Source organism: Equus asinus, chromosome 14 (genome assembly GCF_041296235.1).
Source record: "Equus asinus isolate D_3611 breed Donkey chromosome 14, EquAss-T2T_v2, whole genome shotgun sequence".
In the NCBI taxonomy this organism is placed as follows: domain Eukaryota; kingdom Metazoa; phylum Chordata; class Mammalia; order Perissodactyla; family Equidae; genus Equus; species Equus asinus.
This window is the reverse complement of record NC_091803.1, coordinates 29,551,241-29,566,701: the sequence shown is the minus strand read 5'-3', so window position 1 is coordinate 29,566,701 and position 15,461 is coordinate 29,551,241. Positions and strand designations below refer to the sequence as shown.

At 48.6% G+C, this 15,461-nt stretch overlaps 1 protein-coding gene across 2 annotated transcripts in view; it reads left to right on the top strand.

Annotated features, from left to right (window-relative positions):
* Positions 1-573: 573 nt before the first annotated feature.
* The window catches only part of PRKCB (protein kinase C beta), a 304,452-nt gene continuing 289,564 nt past the window's right edge, over positions 574-15,461 (top strand). Inside the window, exons 1-2 of one of the 2 annotated variants that reach the window (XM_044746780.2) lie at positions 574-977; positions 1,979-2,010. In XM_044746780.2, coding sequence (XP_044602715.1) covers positions 805-977; positions 1,979-2,010 — 205 coding nt within the window. In that variant the 5' untranslated portion in view covers positions 574-804. The remainder of the gene's footprint in view (positions 978-1,978; positions 2,011-15,461) is intronic. The other variant, XM_044746781.2, reaches the window with a different exon arrangement.

Here is a 15,461-nt window from a genome sequence, read left to right as displayed (position 1 = left end):
GAAGGTAGGGAGCTCTCTTCTAACTGGTCGGGCAAACAAAGCCAAGAACTCTGTGGTGGAGTTAGATATACATATATAAAATAAAGATTGCTCCTCCCCTACCTCTGCAGTACGTGTGTGCGTATGTGTGTGTAAGTGTGTGGAGCCACAGTCCTTTCCGAGTGAGTGACAGCGGGAGCCCATCCCTCCAGGAGCCGCGTGCAGAATGACCAATGGGATGGATGGGGGGTGGATGGGTACCAGTTTGCAGAGGCCACAGTGGTACCTGTTTCTCCTCCCCTTTCCACCCCCGACCCTACCCTCATCGGTCCTTGCGCTCTCGGTTACCCCGGGAAGCACCCAAACTGCTCATCTTCTTAATGCAACCCCAGGCTGAGGACTGGGTAGGGGGCGAGGCTCAGGTCTGACGATCGCACGCTGCGGTCCCCGCGCCGCAGCGCTGCGGCTGAGCACCCTTCGCTGGGAGACCGGCAGCCTCCGGGTGCCAATATGTAAAGCAGCTGGCGGCGCTGGGCGGGGCCTGGGGCGCGATGCAAATGAGGAAGGCGGGGTCTGCCCGGGGCTCCGCCTCCCTCCCCCGCAGCTGGGGCCAGCGGTGCCAAGCGCAGCTGGACGAGCGGCGGCAGCTGGGCGAGTGACAGCCCCAGCTCCGCGCGCCGCGGCCGCCAGAGCCGGCGCAGGGGAAGCGCCCGCGGCCCCGGCCGGCAGCAGCGGCCGCCTCCTCCCGCGCCTCCCGGGCCCGCAGCCCGCGGTCCCACGGCCCCGGGGCCGGCACCTCTCGGGCTCCCGCTCCCCGCGCGCAAGATGGCTGACCCGGCTGCGGGGCCGGCGCCGAGCGAGGGCGAGGAGAGCACGGTGCGCTTCGCCCGCAAAGGCGCCCTCCGGCAGAAGAACGTGCACGAGGTGAAGAACCACAAATTCACCGCCCGCTTCTTCAAGCAGCCCACCTTCTGCAGCCACTGCACCGACTTCATCTGGTGAGAGCGCGCCGGCGCAGGGCACCTTCCCGGGGTCCCCGAGGGCAGCGCCGCGCGCGGGGACCCCCTCTCCGCGCCCTCCGCGTCTCCGAGGGAGAAGAAGCCCCGCCGGCCCCGCGTCCCCGGGCTCCCGGCTCCGGACCCTCCTGCCCCGGACTCCTTGGTGGACAGTCCTGCGGATTCCCTCTCCCCCTGGCCCCGGACGGCCGGAGCGGGGCGCCTCCGGAGCGCCGAGGGGCCGCGTCGCTGGCGCCTTTTCTCCACCGGCCTCAGAGCGCGGGGTGTCTCTCCCTCCCCGGGAGGGCAGCGCCCCGAGTGCCCTCTCGCCCGGGGTTCCCTATCTCTCCGCCTCCTTCCGGGCTCGAGGCGCCCTCACCGTCTCCCCTCCTTTCCGGGGGCAGCGCCCTGGGTGTCCTCTCTTTATCTCCCTGCGGGCATGGGGCATCCTTTCCTGCTCTGTGTCTCTGGGGGCAGCGCCCTGTGTTCTCTCTTCTTGCGCCTCCCTGAGGGCCTGGGTTCTCCTTTCCACTCCTTAGTCCTCCCGCCTCACGTCACTGCGGGCCCCTTTCTCTCCGCTGTCCCTCTAGGCATGGGGAGTCCTCTCGCCCTTCCCAGTCCCCCAGGGAGCACCACCGTCCTAGGGTCTCTCTCATTCTCTGGATGCATCTTTATTTCTTCCTTTTTATCCAAGGGTACTCGGGCATCTCTGTGGGCAGATCTCCCGCTTGCCCTCCGCCCCCACCGCGGAAATGCTCCCCCGATCCCGCCGCCTGGTGATCGCAGCGGCCTCCTCTCTTCTGCCTTCTGAGGGGAGGTGGGGGTTACCGCTGAGCTCCCACCTACACCCCTCCCCCCAAAGGCGGAAGACTCGGGCACCCGCCTGTGGCTGCGAGGTTGCACCTGGGGTAGCAGGGCAGGGGGAAGGCGGGTGACTCTCTGGGGGAAGTAGCTGGTGGCTGGTCCCCTCCGGCTGCCTGACATGCCTCCTTCTGTCTTTGCAGGGGCTTCGGGAAGCAAGGATTCCAGTGCCAAGGTAGGCTGTGGGGCTCTGGAGATGCCGTTTGTGGGAAGAGATGGTGAAAAAGACTTTCTAGAAGTGACTGAGTTAGGCAGAGAGTGAAGGAATCACGTTTGTCTGAGTGACCTCCTTAGCTAGGAATTCATCACCACAAAAGGGTCCTTTTAAGGGGTGTATGTGTACCGGGCAGTGATGCTCCATCCAGGAAAGGCCGGTGGCGCTGAGAGGCCCTCCATGCCAAAGGAGTGCATCCACCCTTTCTCCCTTCCCAGCACCAGCAGAGTCAACACTGGTCTCCTGAACCCCTGGTGCCTGGCCAGTCCTGCTCGTGGTGGAAGTGTCTCCAGGGACCGTTTCTGGGAGGACCCTTCCTCTCTAATTCTTACTCATTTCCCTTCCTCATCTCACAGAATGAGCTTCTGCCTCTTCTCCTGCCTCACAGAGGTCTCTGCAGGTGGCTACTGCCTCTGCAGATGGTGCGTCCCCTGGAAAGGTGTCTGTGGTTGTCCCCAGGCCTCCTCCTTCTCTGACAGAGGTAGCTCCAGATGGGGTGATTCTCAGATCCTGGTTTAAATTGCCCTTTTTATCTTCTGGCTAGATACAGGAAGGACTCCATGTGACTGGTCACCTGGGTCCTTGCATCTGGTTTAAGATCCTTGATCCTAGCCAGGGATGCCCAGCCTCATGGTGTCTTTCAGTCACGTGTCAGGTGGCCTTGCTCTCTCTGGTTCCAAATTTGCTCTCCAGGCCAGATCACCTGTAGTCTTGTTTAGCCCAAAGGGTGTGAAACAGTTCTTGAATTTGACATCAGCATTTTAGAACTGAGAGATTTCACATCCTTGTCTGAATTTCCAGCTTCAAGTTTGCCGAGTCTTGGTCCCACTTTCTTGTTAGAACAATCATTTGGAGTCGAGGGCAGCTGTTTTCACAGGCAGGGCGTCCATTCGCCATTTTGTCTCAGTACATCCCAGCCAGGCCTGCTTCACCCATCCCTGGCCCCTGTAGGCATTTGAGTTTGCAACTTCTGGTCTGGAAAGTTTCTTTTGTTCCCCAGTTTTAGGCCAGGCGTGGTTGAGTTTGGTGAGAAATGTCACATTTCTGGAGTGTCTTAGGGGCAAATTGACCATCCTGGTGAGCAGGGGTTAGAGGAGGAGAAGAGAGCGTTTGAGCCTTAGAGTCTGAGATGTGGCCTAGCACTGACTGACAGTTTTGTTGTCGCACCTCCACCCTCCAGGGAGAAGTAAGGTGAGCCCCGGTGAGGGGGGTGGCATTGTCGGTGGTACAGAAGGCTGTCCTCTGAGACTCACGCGGCCTTTCCCCTGGGATCTGGGACAGGGGCGGCTCAGCTAGGGAGCCTTGTGGACCCGCCTTGCCTTTCTTACCAAGACTTAGAGCCCCAAGTTCACGCACTGCCTGGAGGATTTCTCAGATCCTTTAAGTGGCAGCAACTGAGGTCCAGGTGCAAACAGTTGGCTTGTTTTCTAGAACTTTGTGTGACCCTTCAAGCAGAATGCCAATGGTGTCTTGGTGCCAGATGCATAGCAGATCTTTGAGGTGACCTTTCACTTCCATGAATCGGGGTTTGTCTTGGTCTCACGCTGAGGTCGGGGTGATTTTTGCACATTTTTACTACTACTCTTCTATCCCACCTGCTCTGCAGTTATTACTGGTTGGGAAAGCCACTCCAGGATGTGCAGATGTTGACACGTCTGAACGCAGGAAATCTTTTTTTTCAAAGCCCAGAAAATGATAGGAATTTTCTGGAGTAGTGAGAGTAAAGCAGAATTAAAGTTTCTAATGAAATATGGCCACTTAAAAGGTAGGAGGCCTATATTTTTTTAATCGCCTCTCTTTTGCTCCTCTCCCTGGGAGGCAGTATGGGGTAGTGAGCATGTGCACAGGCTATCGGGCAAGTCACTGGGTTTGAATCCTGGCTCCGAGACTTCCCAGCCGTGATACTGAGCCTCTCTGTACCTCAGGTTCCTCATCTGTAAAATGGGTCCAATAACAGTACCTACCTTGAAAAGTTGCTGAGCAGCTCAAAGTTGTTGCAGTATACAAGATGCTTGGACCAGAGCTTAGCACATAGTAAGCACTCAGAAAATATTAGCTCTTACGATTGTCCCCATTGCTGGGGCAGCTGGTGTGAGAGCACACTGGCTATGCAGGGTTGCTATGCCATGGAACCAGCTGCCAGGTGAGAGTCAAAATCCAGCTGTGAACATCTGGTCGTCCTGTGTCACTGCTTTGGCAGTGTATTCCATTTGGGCTGGAGTGGGAAGGAGCAAGAGGGGACGGGGCAGATTGGCAGCCCCTGAAATTGTGATGCTTAGGATGGGGACATCCAGGAAGGGGAGAAGGTTATCCTTAGACATGCTCCGAGTTACCTGGGACTCATTTTGGAACCATAGAGGGGTTCCTTATCCGAGTATTTTTGGCACCACGTATTTTCTGTTAAATTGAATCTAATTAAAATGGGATCAACATTGTATAGAAGATACATAAGGTTTTATTCTCGCATCCGAGTCAGAAGTCCAGAACCCAGGGCCCTATGTTCCTTTCAGTTTTCTGCTCCACCATCCCAGGAATAACAGCTATCTCACAGTCCAAGAAGGATGTTACACTCTCTAGTCATCACATCCTTTTCTTTTTTCCTTTTTTTTTTGGTGAGGAAGATTAGTCCTGAGCTAACATCTGTCACCAATCCTCCTCTTTTTGCTGAGGAGGATTGGCCCTGAGCTAACATCTGTGCCCATCTTCCTCTATTTTATATGTGGGACGCCTGCCACAGCATGGCCCAATAAGTGGTGCGTAGCTCCGTGCCCGGGATCCGAGCCTGTGAACCCCAGGCCGCTGAAGCGGAGCATATGAACTTAATCACTATGCCACTGAGCCAGCCCCCATCACATCCTTATTTCAGCCAGTAGGAAGGAGAAAAGGGTAAAGAAAGACAAAGGACAGGTGCTCCCTGTCACTTATGGAAGTTGCCACAAGCTACTTGTAATTGTATGCTCTTAGCTAGAACTTAATCGCATAAGGAGGGTGTGGGAGATGTAATGCTAATTTCAGGTGGCCATGTTCCCAGCTAAAAGCCAGGGCAGCGGGTGTTGCATCTCAAAAGTAGAAGGGGAGAGAGCAGATAGTCTCTACCATTCCTGGGTAGGAGGTGTGTCGGGTGATGTAGGGCAAGGAGACCACTGAGCCTCCGTGCTCCGTTGTGCTGCCGTAGAAACTGGAGATGCTGGGATGGGCAGAGAGAGGAAGGATGGAAAGTTCATACAGCATGGGAATTTCTGGATTTCTCTGTGCTCAGGGGAGCTTAAGAATGGATTTTCTTGCTTTTGTACTGCTAGAGGACAAACTCCAGACTGACTGCCACATAATTTCTCCCTTTTTGTTTCCACTGTCTCTACTCTCTGTGAGGTAGTTTAAGAATGTTTCTTGTGACAGCAGACTGGGGCTGGGAATCCCTATTATGCACCTGCCTAAATTCGGGATTAGGAGTGGGGCCCTTCAGATAAGCAAGGCAGACTTGTCTCCGAGACTTGTCAGGAGCCCAGAATCTGCATTTGTGCTTTCAGTGTAATTAAGACAAGCCTTTGGGTGGAATAAGACTCTTACCCCAAGAAGCTTTTGCAGTTTGGCAGAGAGAAAAACTATTTTTTTTTTTAAAGGAAGTCACTTCAGTAGAAATAGGGAGGCAGTAAAGTATAGAGATTCAGAATTCATAGCATGGGGTTGGAGTCAGATAGAACTGAGCTTGAATCTCTGCTCTGCCACTTACTTGCTATGTGACCTTGGGCAAGTCATCCACTTGTCATGGCCTCAGTTTCCTCATCTGTAAAATGGGGCTAATAGTACTTACCTCACAGGGTTATGGTGAGGAGTAATGAGGTGGTGCTAGAGAAATAGCCACACTAAGTGTCAGTGAGTCTAAGTGAGACGATCATTATTACTTGATTAGCTGTAGGAAACTGTGGAACAAAGTTAATTCTGAAACTCATTAAATGACTCTGTCTCTTTCATGTATTCAGGTGGATTTTCTTCTTAGGTATATTTCTTCATAGACTTTGGGTCACACCAGCTCAGTGTCTGGGCCCAGACAGCCAGGCTTGTTTTCGCACGCCTTTCCTTGTGAGAAACATCTAAACTTGCCATGAATTCTCCAGAAAAACTCCAGTGCACTAATTTTCTGACTATGAAGACCTAGCATTCATGGTTTTAATGAGTAAACCCTTTCCTGTGTAGATTAGAAAACATGTTTTTTAACTTTCTAATAGAAATTATTCTTGAAAAGCCCCAAAGTATTGCATGAATCCAACCATTGCTGTTTTCCTCAACATCAACTCTATAGAATACTAGTTTATTTTAGTCTACGGTTGACACATGTAGGTTAAATATGCACTTTTTGAAAACAGCAATCAAAGATGAATCAAGGTGAATTTTATTTTTGGCATAGGTTTCTCTCCAAACTTATAGTATGATATTTTGCACTTCAGGTTGAACTTTCTCAGTACAATCATAAAGAGGACCTTGTGTGTGCGTGTGCGTGTGTGTGTGTGCGCGTGCGCGTGTGTGCGTGTGTGCATGCGTGTGTGTGTGCATGCGTGTGTGTGCGCGCGTGTGCGTGTTCGTGTGTGTGCGTGTGTGTATGCGTGTGTATGCGCGTGTGCGTGTGTGTGCGTGTGCATGCACGCGCGTGTGTGTGCATGCGTGTGTATGCGCGTGCGCGTGTGTGCGTGCGTGTGTGTGCGTGCGTGTGCGTGTTCGTGTGTGTGTGCGCGTGCGTGCCTGTGTGTGCGTGCGTGTGCGTGTTCGTGTGTGTGTGCGTGTGCGTGTTCGTGTGTGTGTGCGCGTGCGTGCCTGTGTGTGCGTGCGTGTGCGTGCGTGTGCACGCGTGCGTGTGTGCGTGTGTGTGCGTGTGTGTGTGTGTGCAGTCACCAAGTCAGGCTGCATTTATTGGACCTTCTCTTGTTGCACTTTCCTCTGCTCCCAGAAGCAGATCCCAGAGGCCTGTGGGCAAAACTCTGCTCGCCTTTTGGCTGATTCTGGGTGTCTCCTGGGGGCTTCTGAGGGGATAAAGGCAGAAGCTTTTTGACTCTGTGTTTGATGGGTTGACTTTTTAATTTTTTCCACCTGAAGTGGGATTTCAGGCCCAAAGTCTCAATTGAAATAAAAATCTTTAGGTGGCTTAACGTTGGGTCTCAAAAAGGAGGGTTGATTTGTTAGCAAGGCAACATCAACTTCACTTTGAGCTGTGGAGCACTCGGGGAAATGTGAAGCTTTGTCACTGGGCAACAGAATGCCTTTCTAAGTAAATATGGAAAATGTGACCTTTGAAAATCTAGTTGATATGATATACGGGTTCTTAGAAACTAATTTAAAAAAGATATTCTTTCTGAGTACTAGTGGATACTCCAGGTACTGCCCAGGACCAGATACAGCTTCTCCATGGTGTATATGGATCAGTAAAGAAAAAGATACAGAGAAGGTAACTGGTCAAAAGATAAACCGAAGGTTTGAAAGTAATTTCTACACATTCTTTCTGTTGGGGTCTCTCTCTCTTTCCTCTGTCTCTGTCTCTTTCTGTCTGTCTCTCTCTACACACACACACACACACATATATGTGAATAGGTCATTGTGTCACAATTTTGAGAATATGCATCTCCTTTTGATGCTTTTCAGCTGCAGGTAGTGAAATTACTAAGTACAATTTAAAATCCGTGCTCTGGTTTTTTTGACTCTGCAGTCCAGTTAATTCTCGAGTGGGTGGGAGGATCGGCTGAAAAGCTCATCATCTCTGGCTGATGCATTCAAAAGCTTGGTCCCTTGTCATTTTTGGCATTTGGTCTAATATGATGGATTCTTTGACCTCTCTCATCCAATCTCTCCATTGAAATTGTGTGATATTCCAAAGGTTGACTCTTGGTCTTTGTATAGAGTATACAAAATCCACAGAGGTTACATATGGCATTTGAGGTATGATGGCTGCTGGAAAATCTGGTAGGAAAGTTGTATATTTACCACATACATCTACTTGTCCATCCATCCATCCTTGCATTTATCCATCCATTCATTCATCCATTCATACTTCCAAAAAGTATTCACCCCTTAAGTTCAATGTGTCAGGAACTATTTTATTTATTTACTTGTTTATTATTTTTAAACATTGGCACCTGAGCTAACATCTGTTGCCAATCTTCCTTTTTTTCCTTTTTTTCTTCTTCTTCTTCCCAAAGCCCCCCAGTACATACTTGTAAATTCTAATTGTGAGTGCCTCTGGTTATGCTATGTGGGACGCCACCTCAGCATGGCCTGACGTGCTGTGCCATGTCTGTGCCCAGGATCCGAACCGGTGAAACCCAGGGCCGCCGAATCGGAGCATGAAAACTTAACTACTGGGCGTGGGGCCAGCCCCAGGAACAAGTTTAGGTGGTGGGAACACAATGGTGAATGAGATTGAGAAGATTCTTATTGTCATGGAGCTTATAGTATAATGGGGGAGATAAGACATCCTACAAATTGTTGCACCAATGTCTAATTTCACTTTTGTTAAGAACTTTGAAGGAAATGTACAGGATGCTCTGAGAATGTATGATGGGATGCTAGTCTGTGTAACAGTTGGGGGCGTAGTCAGGGAATTCTTCGGTCTGAGAATTAAAAACAAAAAACAAACTTCCCATTCTCTGAGCTAACTGGAGGAAGTCTGAAGAGTCAAGGAGCTGGAGCTAAAAAAATCTGTCTTGTGAAACTGCTCATATCTTTAGTAAAGATTTGCAGGAGGCCTCATTTCTGTGACGTTCTATAGAGAAGCCCTGAATCTTTATTTGTGCTGTGGTTGCAAGTAGATGACTATTTAGTAGAATTAGACAGTTACTTTAAGATGGCTTCTCTGTCAGTTTGGCAGACAGAGAATTTCATCTCCTCTTAACTAATAACTCAGATAATGAGCCGACTTTCCTTTCATTCAGGGGTTGCAGTTTGAGGTGGCGGTTCCAGCGCAGACAAATCAGAGCGTTTCAGAGGTGGAGGAGCAAGTCTGAGCCCTTAGATTGAGAATAAACGAAGAGAGAGAGCAAATTTCAGTGAGAGGCATTTGTGAGCTGAAGGCCAGTTTTCGGGGGCACAGGTTGCTTGCATTGCCTCCTGAATACCCTCCTCTCCTTGGGTCCATGTCTGATAGTCTACCGCTGTTCATTCCTGTGGCATAGGCAGTGTTTTCTCTTGTTTGGAAGATAATTTTTAAGTAGTTTCGTAATAAACAGCATTGACTCACACGTAGAGAAAGATCTTTTGTCAATTCTCGTCTCATCTTTCCGATTTCATCAAGGAGAAAGTCTCAGTTTGGTCCTAATGTGTCTGTAACACCTCTCCAACACAAATCTGGGCACTCAGTAAATGTTCTTTATTTTTTTATTATAAGGGAACTACAAGGAATTATGAGAACGTAAAGATATGTTAGTTTCTACCTGTAAATGTTTTTTTTCTCTCCACTTTTACCTAATTTTGAGCCTGTTCCTGTTCTGCTTCTGGGCTTGATTTTGTACTGGCCGTTGGTCCTTGTGAATAGGGCAGGAGAGTTCAGTGTCTGTCCTGGAAACGTTTGGTGTTGGGAAGAGCTGGATGTTGCAGAGGATTGAAAGGCACAGCATCTGCAGGCTCTGGCACGGTCTGAAAGAGAGGGTAGTTTTTATTCAGGGGTGTCAGACTTTTTATCACTGTTTCTATTACTTTTCTATTACTGTTGTTATTGTTGCTTTTTAATTGTCCTTTGTCCTGCTTGTCTGTGTCTCCTTTTCTCTCAGTCCACATGCAGAAAGTCGCTCTGCTGAGTCAGAAGGGACACTCAACCCAGTAAGGAGGGCTCTGCTACCCTCCTGTTGAGCCTTGGCATTTGCTAAGTAGATAGAAATGAACTTAGCTCAACAGTAACTATGTTCCTGGGGAAGTTCTAGACTCTTTCTTCTTTCACATGGCCACTGCCCAGTGCCCAGACTTTGGGTTTCTAGATAGGCAGTAGAACAACTGTTTGAGAGCGGAGGCTCAAAAAATCAAACAGACCTGATTTCAGATCTTAGCCTCTGTCTCTCCGTACTTCCATGACCTTGGCCTGGTGCAACATGATTCTGCCCTTATCCACCCATCCATCTATCCATTCATCCATCTACTCACTCACCAATTCATTCATCTATCCACCCAGCCATTTTTGCATCCATCCATCCATCCATTCCCCCATCTGTCTAGCCATCTGTCCATCTGTCCATTCATTCATAAATATTTATTGAGTACCTTACCATGTATCAGGTACTGTTCTAGGCACTAGAATTGGAACCATGAACAAGACAGAACGGAATTTACATTCTAGTAGAAGGAGAACAGCAACAAATGAATAATTTAGAAGAAAGGTATCGTATAATGTAAGGTTGCAATATAGGCTTTGGAGAGAAATATGACCTTGAAGATCTTCCTGCTCTTTTGAGGGGAGAACAGCACATGGCTGATTAGTTCTGATACCTAAATAAAAAGTGCTACACCCGGGTGTAAAAACACTTTGGATGACATCCTTACTCCTGGGAGGGGTGGAGAAGATTCCACAGAGGAGGTGACATTTGGGAACAATCTTAGAGCAGGAGTAGGAGTTTCCAGATTGACAAGAGAGTGGGGGCCAAGGAGGGCGTTTCAGGCAAAGGACAGCACTAATTGAGACATGGAGGGGGGGAACAGGGCACATGCAGGGAACAGGAAGGAGGGTGTGTGAGGGAGGAGCTGGCGGGAGACGAACGTCACACCAGAGGGTTTGGACCTCGTGAAGGCAGTGTACTGGCTAGGAAGTGGTTGTTGTCATTGTTTTAAAGTGGGATGTGTGGGGGTGAATGAAATGGCCAAATGTTTGAAAAAGAGCAGCATATTGAAACAATAATTGCCATGACGCAGATCCTGAAATTCCAAGCTCGCAGGGTTGGAGGTCAGGTGAGGGGAGCTGCAGTGACCCTTTAGAAGCTGTGGGGGCGTGTTCCCAGAGTGTCTAGGGGCTGTTGCTGTTTTTCGCATCCTGAAGAGACATTCAGATTTTTGTGTCAGTCATACTGTTGATTTTTCTATTTTGGGAGGTGGTTACTGGGTTATTTTTATGATTCTAACAATAGGGATATCTCTCCTCCCTGCATCCTTAGGCACAGAGGGCCAGAGAAATTATTTTTCCTCTGAAAGGAATCCTCCCACTCCTTTTCTCCCTCTCAGCTGCTGTCACTTATCCAGCACGTGTTTGTCGAGCACATGCTGCAATGTGGTGGAGTTTATGCTTTGCGGACAGCAAGACGTCGGCTTAAATCTTGGCTTCTTGTTATGGGACCTTGAACATGTTACTTAAACTCTGAGCTTTTGTTTCTTCACAGGTCAAAGGAAATAATAACAGGACTTAGTTTGTAGGGTACATGTCAAGTGCTTCCTTAGTACCTGACATACCCTGAGCCCTTGATAAACAGCAGCTCTTTCTGTTATCCCTAGGATTGGGCACTGTCTTGTGCTTCCTGAGTTTATAATCTTGGTGGGGAGCCAAGATGAATGCTCCTGAATGAAGGAGATGATGCAAGAATGAATGTGCTGACATACTGTGGTCAGTAGCATTAGGCGCAACTTACAGAGGCTCTGAGTGAGAGATGGGGTCAGAGAGGTGAATTGAGCGTGGATGAGTGCAGTGCTTTCTGTGCAACTGTTTCCTGGCTTTTGATGCTTTAATTTGTAGGAAACCTCAGAGAGCTGAATTGAAATCTGTGCTTGCCCCATCTGCTGCCTCGTTTTGAAAACGTGTTGATGGCATTTCAACTTGAAATAGATTTCTGACCATCTCATCTTTTACATTTTGGGTTCCCTTCACCCTTTGGATGGAATGTTGACATGCTGTTTTGGGTTGAAGAAGAAGCTGGCAGCTAATGTGGGTGCAGGTGGAGGGTGAGGTCTGCAGGACTGTCCCCTGTCTTATTGTGATGGTGGGGATGGTGATTTTCATGGGATAGCCCTGTACTGAAGATCTTCCTTTCCTCCCTAAAGGTGGGGATTATTCTTGAGAGTTTACGCAATGCTGCAAAAGAGAATTTTGAGAGTTACCTGGATTCTTTTGTTTGTGGCAGAATGTATGGTTGGGGGTATTGATAATTTTATCTGGGCCAAATAGTGCACTTACAGAAGCAGGATTGGCATATAGAGCGGTAAGGGACCTCTTTCTATTTCAGTTAGATATCCATCTTTTGGTGGCTGGCTTTCTCTTCTTCCCAGGATTAAGTCCAGAATCCTTAACATGAGTTACAAGTCTTTGCCTGATTTGGGCCCTCAAGAGCTTCTCCTTGCACTGTCCTTCCCCTCACTTTTCACTCTCCAGCTGAAGATCCAACTGGTCTTCCTCAATCGTGACACACCCCTGCCGACCCCAGGGTTTTTGCACATGCTCTATCTTCAGCATGAATGGCTCTTCCTTCTCCTCTTCCCCTGCTCACCTCCTACTCATCCTTCAGAACTTAGATCAAATGTTGCTTGTTCCGAGAAGCCTTCCCTCATCTTCCAAATCAGGTTCCTCCTTGTACAATCTCATAACCCCTTGTCATTTTTACATTTTATAATTGTATATTCATTTGAGTGTTTAGTATCTGTCTTCCCCACCAGAGTGTCGGTTTCATGAGAGTGGGGACCACATCTCTGTCATTTCCTATTGTTTCTGGAGAACCTAGCTCCATACCTGGCATATTGTATGTGTTCTTAAATCCTTATTAAATGAATAAATGGTATGGAGGGGAAATGAGTCAAAATAGGGAGTTATTTGATTTAGGTTTTGGTGCTAGTTTTGCTATCCTTGATCTGTGATTTTTATGAAGAGTACATCACTTCAGTTTATAAGCTCTGATCATTTTTGTTTGAACAAAAAATTTTGCCATCATTAGATCCTGTTGGGAAGTGACTTTCAGAAGTATGTGAATGCCACGATCTTAACTTTGGACAGAGCCCGAGGCTCTGTCTATGTTTCTCTGTGAAGATAAACAGTTTTTCCACTGAAGTCCCTGCCTTTGTTCGTCACGGACCCTGGTGCACTGGAGAGAAGAGAATTTCCTTTAACATGATATAAACTGGAAGCTACCTAAAAGCCGACCAGCAGGGAGTGGTGGGTCCACTGTGGAATACCAAGCAGCAATGAGAATGAGCCAACTACAGCTATACGCAGCATAGATGATGCTCGCAAACATAATGTGAGCTAAAATGCCAGACACAAATGAGCGCATTCTGTATGATTCCATGCACTTGAAGCTCAGGAACAGGTGAAAGTAACCACAAGAGATAGCGGTTAGGACAGTGATTACCCTCCGGGGGACTGGTGGGGACTAAGTGGGGCTCGTGGGGTTCTGGCAATGTTCTGTTTCTTGATTTGGGTGCTGGTTACTAGGTGTGTTCAGATTGTGAGAGCTCATTGAGCTATATACTTGTGTCCACTTTTCTCTTATGTATATGACACTTTAATAAAAACATTTGAAAAGCACAGAGTTTTGAATCACTGAGGCTGGATCTGAGAAATGTGAGTTGGGACTTTTTTGGTTTTGCACACAGAAGTGAAATCCATATGGGAGACAAGCACCTTCTGGAGTCACCCATGGAGGAATGGTGCCATTTGCCTTCTTGAGGGGCATCTGCTTCCCATTTCAGTGTTGCCCATCGGTTGCAAACTGTGGAACAAGCAAGCCAGGGCATTCTGACAATTTTTCCACCCAATAATTTAGCTCTGTTAATACCCGGAAAATTTGAGCTTATAAACTATTTTTAGGGCTTGCATTTAAAAAATTCTTTATTAGTTAAGGTATTAGTAAGAATCTATGAAGGCTGCTGAGGTAGATAAGGCTTGAAGTCTCTGTGGCTTGACAGAAAGGGATTTATTTCTCGCTCACGGCACAGGCCCCTGCAGGATTCTGGTCAGGAGTCTTCCACGCAGTCATTCAGGGCTCCAGGTCCCTCTCTGTTGGCTGGTGGATGGGGAGAGGGAACATGAGAAAGCACAGTCATTTCACAACCAGTTCCATCTGGAAGGGACATAGGTCATTGCTGCTCATTCTGTTGGCCAGAGCGCAGACACAGGGCCGTGGCTACTGCAGGGGATCCTGGGACTTGCTGACCAGCTCCCTGTCCGGGAGGGAAAAAAAAACAGGCATTGATGAACACAGCAAAACCTGTTCTGGTCTCCAAAGCCATGGGTTCCTTTTACTTTCTTTGGGGTTGTGTATCCAATTTTATCTTTCACTTGACTTTAGCACAACTGAGATGTGAAACGCTAGACCTCTTTATCTTATCAAGCACATGAGAGTATCTCTGGGGGAGAGCAGTCTGTTTTTGTTCCCAAGAGTGAAATAAAGAAGCCCTCTTCTTGCTTTTAGGCGTTAGAACAATGTGGTTCTTGTCAGAATTTCCAGTTTTCCAACCAGTCAGAATTCTTGCCTCTTCTGTTTGCTAGTGGACCTCGTAAACACTTCTCTTTGAGTCTGGGTCAGGATTACCCAGTTAGTTCTTTTCTTTTGCTAGTTTGTCATCTCTCCGATAGAAGAATCCTTTGGTGGTTCTACTTTCGGATGTTTGAATGGACACTTAACAAACCAATTATCTATTTTTGTATAACAAACCGCCTCAAACCTTGGTGGCTGAAAGTACCTTCATTTTCTTTAGCACTTGTTGCTGCCGTGAGTCAGTGATTTGGGCTGGGCTCAGCTGGGGGATCCTTCTGGTCTGGGGGGTTGGCTGTTCTGGGCCAGGCTCACATGTCTGGGGCCTCAGCCGGGACGACTGGGGCCTTTCTCCAGGTGGCCCCTCATCTTCCAGCAGGCTAGTGTGAGCTTGGGCACACGGTGGTGGGTGTGTTCCCAGTGCACAAAGCAGACACTGCAGGGCCTCTTGAAGGCTAGACTTCCAACTTGCATAGTGCCACTTCTGCATATTCCATTGGCGAAAGCAAATCCCGAGTCCTTTCCAGAAATAAAGGAGGAAATAGAGGCGGGAATGAACTCTTCCTCCAGAGGGGAGAAGCCGCAAATTATGCGCGGCATTTTGGGGAACTACCAGACCAGTTTCAGTGCTGCCCTCATGACTGCTTAGCTCTCTAAAACATGCTCCAGTTATAGAGTGCATCTCCTGAACCGTGCTTGAATCTATGGCAGATCCCAAGTGAGTGCTCACTGCTTACTAATAAGAGGACCTACCTCACAGAGAAGTGGCGGGGCCAACTGAGATGCTGTATAAGGGGCACAGCGCAGGCCTAAGGCCATAGCGCAGGGCTTATTGCACATGAAACACTGAATACTACCACCATTACTACTGAGTACTACCACCATTACCTCTGAATACTGCCACCATTACTACTGAATAATACCTCCATTACTACTGAATACTACCACCATTACCTCTGAATACTGCCACCATTACTACTGAATAATACCTCC